The 8704-nt window shown below is 41.8% G+C and overlaps 1 protein-coding gene across 1 annotated transcript; it reads left to right on the forward strand.

Moving 5' to 3' along the window:
• The first annotated feature begins 3003 nt into the window (after positions 1 to 3003).
• On the forward strand, positions 3004 to 7899 carry LOC128857185 (transferrin). Its single transcript, XM_054092819.1, has 8 exons — positions 3004 to 3133; positions 3254 to 3496; positions 3622 to 3740; positions 6016 to 6175; positions 6266 to 6423; positions 6494 to 7137; positions 7214 to 7598; positions 7683 to 7899. Exons 1-8 carry the CDS (start codon positions 3034 to 3036, stop codon positions 7782 to 7784), a joined length of 1911 nt encoding a protein of 636 aa, XP_053948794.1. The 5' UTR covers positions 3004 to 3033; the 3' UTR covers positions 7785 to 7899.
• Positions 7900 to 8704: the final 805 nt, after the last annotated feature.

An 8704-nucleotide genomic window follows, 5' to 3' on the forward strand; every position in this document is an offset into this window, starting at 1 on the left:
AGGTGCGCACTTTTCGAGAGGTCTGAGGGGAACACGGCGCTGATAATGACATTCATTGCGGAAATACAATAACAAATAAGGCAGAGCAAGTCGTGAAGGTACCAGGCCGAAGTCGTTATCCCGCAGAGGTGACAACAAAAGGCAGTACATTTGAGAACGAGCATTGCACCGGCGCCGACACCGGCTCAGCAGCAGCATCAGCAGCAGCAGAGACTAATCTGCGGCGATGTCACGATTTGTGATGACCGTTTGAGGTTTTGAGCAAAACAGCAAATTAAGCAGAAAACATGGAAACAACAACACAAACATAAATATGTATGTATGTGTGCGTATGTAACTGCATATAACTTCTGTTCAAAAAGTAACTGGAAATTTGTCAACAAAACGCAAATGGTTCAATAAAATATTTACTGATATTGATTGTATTTACTTCAAAGTGAATCTTCATGACAAAAAAGGCAATGCTTTTTTTCAATACTTTGGCTGTTGGAAACCTTTTCAAACGTCTGGCAATTCTCCTATGTACATATATCGACTCAATCGCCTTAAAATCACTTCTGTGAAATGGTGACTTGGGTTGTGGAAATAGGCGAAAATCATAAGCAGCTTGCGGAATGGTATTCAAGTTGTTTTTGGCCAAAAAGTCACTTATCAGTTGAGAGGTGTGAGCCGACCATCCCGCCAGTCCCGGTACATGTTAGGGCGGATTTTTTTTGCTGCTACAACAACAACAAGAGCAACCAACCAAATCTTTTTTTTGAGTCGATACTGTATTGCCCCAGGTTTTTTGAGTTTTAGCTCGTCCGAAAAGTGTCATTCCGAAGATTGTTGGCTCATTTTGATATTGTATTCATTGACCCTTGTTTCGCCTTCGCGAGCGGCAAATTTTTTTTATGAGGAGCTTTTTCATGGAAGAAATACAGTCGGCATTACCAGCCTAGAACCGATCGCTGTTAGAAAAAACTGTTTCTATAATTCAGAGATTCGAACCTACGCACTCACTAACCCATTCGGCTACTGCGGGCTTAGTAGATTTATGAGTATTGAGAAAGTAAAAAAAAAAAAATATTGAAGCAAACTCAACGGTTTTTGAAAACCAAGATTTTTGTAATCGTACTTCAAGATGCGGTGTTTTGAAAAAAACTAAAAAGATATTAAAAAATCGCGCTTCCTCAAATATAGGCCAAAAGCGCATTTTTTGCAATTTTCGGTGCGATAACCTTTGGGGAATTTTTTTCTGGCTTATGGCAAAATGACTTGGTGGCGTGTGTTATATTTCGTTGAATTTGCTTTCAAGTATGAATAGTTTTTTTCACTGTCGATGGACCTGATTCACTTGGCAGTCTCCAACATTTTTGACGCTTAGGGTTATCATAATAGATGCATTTTTCATCGCCGGTGACGATGCGATTCAGAAAACCTTTTCTTTTCTGCCGTTCAAGAAGCGTCTCACACGTCACCAAACGTCTCTCGATATCCCGCTCCTTCAATTGATGTCGCACCCAGTCACCTGCTTTCTGGACCATTCCCATTGCGTGCAAACGTTTACCGACGGTCGATCTGTCTACATACAACTCTTTAGATATACAGGGTTTGATTGAAAAGTAATGAGCCTTATTTTTTTAAGCAATTTTACTAAACCTTTTGGCTTATACAACTAATATTCTTCAAAATAGGACCCTTGAGCGTCAATACAGCGCTGGTAGCGGTCCTTACACTGCAGGAAACATTTTTAAACTCATCCGCCGGAATCGCGTTCAATTCGGCTGTCACAGTTTTTTGGATCGCTTCGATGGAGTCGAAACGCCTCCCCTTCAGCGTTCTTTTCAGGCGCGGGAACAAGAAGAAGTTCGGAGGGAACAGGTCTGGGATGTAGGGAGTGTGGGGAAGCACCGGAACCCCCATCTTGGCCAATGCAGAAGTGCAGAGGAAGGCGGTGTGCGCCGGCGCATTGTCGTGATAAAGGGTCCAATTGTTGCCGAGGTCGGGCCGAACCCGGCGACGCGGTTTTTCAGCCGAAGGAGCATTTCTTTGTAAAATGCCGCGTTTACAGTGCTTCCTGGAGGTACAAACTCCTTGTGGACGATGCCTCGAGAGTCGAAAATGATGATCAGCAGGGTTTTGACCTTGGATTTCGACATGCGCGCCATCTTGGGTCGTGGCGACTGGCTCGTTTGGCACTCCGCACTCTCTCTCTCTCTTGCCCTCAGGATCGTACTCAAAGTACCATGTTTCATCTCCTGTGATACAATTGTCTAAAGTATTATCCTGCTCGTCACTTTCAATTTGATCGAGTAACGTTGCTCCAACGAATGCTGCATTTTCGCAACTGCAAAATCCTAACACACTTTTAAAACAGCTTTCACGCGCGGAGCGATGTTGACTGCACCGCTGTTGCCAGCGAACTGGGACCGGTTTCTAGTGGAAGGGGAAGGTCCAACGATAATTTTCCCCCACTAGCCGATTCGGTTGATCGCTTGGCAGACGCTCCGCGCGGGAAGGCTCATTACTTTTTAATCAAACCCTGTATCATGAAGGGTTCTACATGGAAACTTATTCCCATTCCCAATAAATAAATATTAAATAAATAATAAAGAAATAAATAAATAAAAATTAAAAAGAAATAAATAAATAAACATTTCTTTGAAAATATCTTAAGCGCAGTTTTTTCCACTTAGAAGTTTCGGTTACTTTTTGTACACAAAACATTGCATACAAAATTATAGAAAAAGTAATCGCACAATTAGGGAAAACAATATAATCAAAGCAAAGTCAAGCAACTACGCCTAGCCCAGCGCAGCTAAAGAGATGAAAATAAAAAAATTGCAAAAATAAAGAAAAATTAATCAATTGGTGATTCCCGAGCATTTCGTCAGCCCACTGAGCTGCTGCAAAGCCGGCTCCGATCTTGACGACGACAACGCCAACGAAGACGGCGACGGCGACGACGAAATTAGTATAGAGCCGCCGCATCGGCTATAAAAAGAAACTGGCTTGCGATGCACTCAACAGTTAAGTATTGGACGCGTTTGAATGAGCAGCGCTAAAATGGGTTATACGACAATAGTTTACTTGACTACGGCCCTATTGGGCGTGGTCAGTTTGGCTTCGGTCCAAGCTGACGAACAAATATGTAAGCCACATAAACAAAAATGGAATAAATACAAATTGCTTAAATAATTTTTTTACTAATAAAACAACAAAACAATGAAATTATTTCACACTCCAAATATATCTGTATGTATGTATGTAGATCGCATGTGCGTGCCGCAACTGTATTACAAAGATTGTTTGGATCTGTTGAAGGATCCCTCGGAGGCTGGCATACAAATGGAATGCGTAGCTGGACGTGATCGCATCGATTGTTTGGACAAAATCAATCAGCGCAAGGCTGATGTGCTCGCCAGCGAACCGGAGGATATGTACGTCGCCTATCACTCGAAGAATCAGGATTATCGTGTGGTCTCCGAAATTCGCTCCAAGGCTGATAAGGACGGTGAGTAGTGGTAGTGGGGGTTATGGTGTTACAGTGAGCGCAATAATTTGATAAATTTATGTGAAAAAATGTGCCCTTGTGAAATTTATGTGAAAAAATTAAAAAAAAATATGCTTCCATTGCAGCGGAGTTCCGTTATGAGGGCATTATTTTGGTGAAGAAAAATTCGAATATTAACAGCTTGAAGGAGTTGCGCGGCAAGAAATCCTGTCACACCGGCTTCGGACGCAATGTGGGCTATAAGGTGAGTGAATTTACAATATGTGGAATTTGGTGTGTGAAATTTTAAAGTGATTGAAGAAAAAAAACAACAAATAGAAGACCGGATGCGATTATTAGTATTATTATATTAGTTTGGGAAAATAGAAACCCATTATTTTTGCGTAAAATTTTTGCGCCAATGAAAACTGAAAACTGTTTTGTGGTCGATCTTTAGCTCCTAGGCGATGCTATGACTACTGAAATGCCGACAACTTCGATTTTTTTTTATGATTTTATTGACATTTTCGACATTATCGGTATTTTTTTTAGCATGAAAAATGCCTGAACGGAATCGACGAAGCTGTTACAGTTAAACACCATCCCAAAATTTCAGCAGCTTGGCTTGCATTTCCGCTTTATCAAAGAAAAAATGAAAAATTTTCTCTTTGTTGACTTTTATTGCTAACACCCTGCAACTCACACCTGACTGAAACAAAAAAAAAAATTAATAATTTTCTTAGTGGGAATAGTCACCTTGAGAACGAGCATAAACTTGAAATTTTTTCATCGGTACTTTACGAGATATCGATGACACTACAGCCATGTACCGAGAAAATATGGTCTATTTGGCGCTTTTTAGTTGTTTGATCGAGCTCCTCTTCCGATTTGTGGTTGTGCGACTTGATGTTTTTCCATAAATGGAGGGAGCTACAATTTTATGCGCCGGCTCTGAACGGCTGATGAGGATACTTTTCATGGCAGAAATACTTAGTCCTGCCATAAGTTCTGTTACAAGTTAAGTCCGTTATAGATATGAAATTATTATACTTTTTTTAATGCAGTTAGTTTTTTTCAGTCCTGTAAATATTACAAAAACAAAAATTAATTTTCATTCGAAATGGTCATCATTTGCTTTTACATGGGCCGGCCCTCGAAGTGTAACCAATCAAAAAGGCCATAAATTTAGTTTGAAAAATTACTTTTATTCAATTTAAAGTGAAAATGTGTGAAAATAATACAAAATTAAGAATCAATTTATTTTTGCTCAGTATGACCACCTTTTGTCTTGACGATGGCCGTGAGACGGTCCAGAATACAATCGCAAGCTGCCCGAATGTGACTTGTAGGTATTTTGGCCCACTCGCGGACAATGGATTTTTTTAGCGCCTCGAGACTGGTGAATCTTTTAGTTCGGTTCTGGCTCTCCAAAATGGCCCAAAGAGAATACTCCATCGGATTCGCATCGGTGCCCCCCACAGAATGTTGTGAGCCGACGTAGCAGAAGCAGGATTCCACCGGGCACCCGTCAACCATTAAATGCCTTACTTTATTGTGGTTAGCTCTCATAGCCTTGGTCTTAGCGATGCTGGCCTCCAGTCCGACAGTGCGTGCTAGCGAGACTAGTCTGTCCGCCTTCGCTTGCATGTCAGCGAGTTTGTGAGAGAGAGGAGGCAGATATCATCGATGACCTGGACCTTCAAGATGTCTGGTGAAACTCCATACGAGATGCTTCTTCTTTGCAGGGTCAATTGGTTCATTACGTCGGCTAGGACGATGGCGAAGAGAAGGGGCGACAGTGGCCTGCCTTACTCTTAATTATTGAATATATATACTATATATATATAATTGGCGCGTACACCCTTTTTGGGTGTTTGGCCGAGCTCCTCCTCCTATTTGTGGTCTACCTGATCATTGAATACAATGGGTTTTTTAGGAGTTACCAAATCTCACGGTACTTCTTGGCTCGACTTTTCAAATTTGATTTCAATTTCCCTTCATGCAATCTACTAGTAGCCTGTGCGATAGTTAAGCTCATAAATGAAAAGAAATTTATTAATTTTTCGCTGGAAACGCCGAAGTTGGGCCTTTAAAGATCAACTTTTTCATATAAATTCAGCGCTTGCTACATTTCATCTTCACAACCCATCTGAGTATCTTGCATGCCTTTAATTTGCTCTAAAGAGCGCAAATATTCCACAGCGCCACTTATCTTGCTTGGCTGCACTTAAATAATTTCCAGATTAGCCATGCAGTGAAATCAAGAAAATGTTCATCAAGCAATCAGAATCTATTAGAGCAGCCAAGCTACTTTAATTTAAATTGCCGGTTCGTGACTATGCAAAGTGCCTTTTTTCCCATGCAAAATACCAGTTTTACGTCCAGTTAATTAGTGAAATCACAAGTTTGCGTAGGTCAACAAGTTTGTGCATTTGCGAATTGCTACTTTTCTACTCGCATACATACATACACACATACATACATATGCACATACCACTATTTAACTCATGCCATGCGGCCGCCTCCTCTTTCTTTTTTAGATTCCAATTACCAAGTTGAAGAATACGCATATTCTTAAAATCTCTCTGGATCCCGAAATAACCGCCACCGAACGTGAATTGAAAGCCCTGTCGGAGTTCTTCACACAATCCTGTCTGGTTGGCACCTATTCGCCATATCCCGAAACTGATCGTCTACTGAGTAAGTCACTTGAAGTTGAGCCTTAATAGCTGGCACGCTCAGCTGCAATTGAATTTAAATTTCTAATGCGATATTCTTCGTTTCCAACAGAGAAGAAATACTCCAATTTGTGCGCACTTTGCGAGAAACCCGAACAATGCAACTATCCTGACATATTTTCTGGTTATGATGGCGCAATTCGTTGCTTGGACAAGGGCAAGGGTGAGGTGGCCTTCACCAAGGTGCAATACATCAAGTCATACTTTGGCGTAAGTAGTGAATGACGAGTGAAAAAAGCAAAAGAAATTTCCACCTTACAATTCAACTTAACATTTGCAGCTCACGCCCGGCTCCAAAGCTGAAGGCGATCCTTCGGAATTCGAATACCTCTGTGAGGATGGCACTCGTCGCCCCGTTACCGGTCCCGCTTGTTCGTGGGCTCAACGCCCATGGGTTGGTTACATTTCGAATGTCGATGCGGTAAATGGCGAGCAGAAGTTGCACAACTTGCAAAATCGCCTAGAGAAATTCTTTGAGAATGGTTTACATGCCGAGAACCAAAAGGCCGTTGCACATTTGTTCATCAACGAGAATAGCACCTATTACAACAAACCGGAAGCGGTTGAACCAAAAGTGTATTTGGAGCGTGCCGGCTATAAGGATGTTATCGAACGTGATGTCAGCGACATTAGAAAAATGCGCCTCTGTGTGCAGACCGACATTGAATTGGCCAAATGTGAAACGATGCACCGTGCGGCCTATTCGCGTGATATCCGTCCAGAGTTGGAGTGCGTGCAGGAGAACGATTGTTTGATTGCCGTTCAAAATAAAACGGCTGATTTGGTTGTGGTGAATGGCAACAACTACAAACAGGCGCGCGATCTCAAACTCAAACCGATCGTTTATGAAAGCTACGGACCAGACAATGTCTATGTTGCCATTGTAGAGCCGAGCGTCAGCAAGGATGTACAAAAGTTGCCAATGTGAGTAGCCAACCATATAATTTAGTTACTTATTTTGTACATTTTTTTATTGGAAATCCTCTCATCTTACACACAGCAACTTTGATGCGCAAAATGAACGCGCTCGTCAGGCGGCGCTCTTCTTGAATAAACGTCGCAATATCAATCCCTGTCAGACCACGCCGTCCACCGACAAGAATCTCGCTATTGTGCATTCCAGTGAATTGGATCAATACAAGAACAAGCAGCTGGTGTGTGCCAGCTTGGATGTGAAACCGGTTACCGAGTACCAGACTTGTAATTTGGAAGTTGACTTGCCAAAGGCAGTCTTCATACGCGATAGCATGACTACAGTTGAGCAAGAGACCTGCAGGCATCTGTTTGCTTCGCTTTCAACGAAGTTTGCCAAAGGCAGCCGAATGCCCGATGTCTTTACACTATTCGGCCAATACGAAAAGGACGCCAAGAATGTGCTGTTCGATGTAAGTTCAGGAGTTGAGAGTTTTTAATTTAGTTTAGTAATTTACAAATATTTTTTGTTCGTCTCTCTTTCTCCACTGTATCAGGATGATGCTATTGAGTTCGTGACTGACTTGAAGAATCCCAACACTAATGAGCAAATCTACAATGAGCTTATATGTGATACAAACGCCATTAAGCAGCTTTAAGATTCTACTCTAAATTGTAATTAAATGCATACGGGCTTGTGTGCAGCAATAATATTAAGCTTTCATATATTCGAACTAAACATATAAAAATTTATTACCATTGAACATGAGAAAATATTTGTTTTCATTCCACTCTAAAAAGGCCACCACCGTAGTCGAATGGGCTGGTGCGTGACTACCATTCGGGAGTGCGCAGATTCGAATCTCCGCACATGAACATCAAATAATATACAGTTTTTTTCTAATAGCGGTGGCCCCACAGCAGGTAATGGCAAACCTCCGAGTGTATTTCTGCCTTGAAAAGTTCCTCTTAACTCCATCTGCCTCCACAAATTGGTTGGATGGTTTCGTTAATCTACATATTTTGATTTCTGCCAGTGTGGGTGATTAGCCTGCCGCTACCAGTCCTAAGTAGTGGGAATGCCCACCTGTCGTTGCTTAGGAACAACGCCTTCTTACTGCTTGGAGCGCCATCTGTGTTTCACATTTTCCTGCCAGAAGTATCGCACAGATGGTTGAAGACTTCGCTAAATTTCGTGTGTCTACGCTATTACCGCGGTTGCCCGCTTTCTCTTAATGGTGCCACTGATGCAATGTGTAACTGTGTGATTTTCTTTGCTTGTTTTAGCAGCCACAATGCAAATAATACGCAGACTAAGGATGGAAGTAAGGATGGAAAGGATAGGCTTTTGGGGTTGAGGAATGGAATTGGGGTTTGTTTTTTTTGGAAACAGGGAAAGTAGGTAAATTTGGAAGAGTGTGAAGACCGTGCTTTACGTGGGACTCGAACCCATAACCTCTGGGAAGGCAAGTTAGTGCACTACGCTTAACTACCGAGGCCGCAAGAGTGCGCTAATAAAATATTGAAACTCGAAAGGAATCTTTTATTTTCCAAAAACAACGGTGCTTATGTAGCTCGA

This window comes from Anastrepha ludens, chromosome 3, assembly GCF_028408465.1.
Source record: "Anastrepha ludens isolate Willacy chromosome 3, idAnaLude1.1, whole genome shotgun sequence".
NCBI lineage: Eukaryota > Metazoa > Arthropoda > Insecta > Diptera > Tephritidae > Anastrepha > Anastrepha ludens.

Coding starts and splice junctions, on each gene's coding strand:
- LOC128857185 (XM_054092819.1), top strand. CDS start 3,034: ATGAGCAGCGCTAAAATGGGTTATACGACAATAGTTTACTTGACTACG. Junction 3,134..3,253: donor CCAAGCTGACGAACAAATAT/GTAAGCCACATA, acceptor GTATGTATGTAG/ATCGCATGTGCGTGCCGCAA. Junction 3,497..3,621: donor CTCCAAGGCTGATAAGGACG/GTGAGTAGTGGT, acceptor CTTCCATTGCAG/CGGAGTTCCGTTATGAGGGC.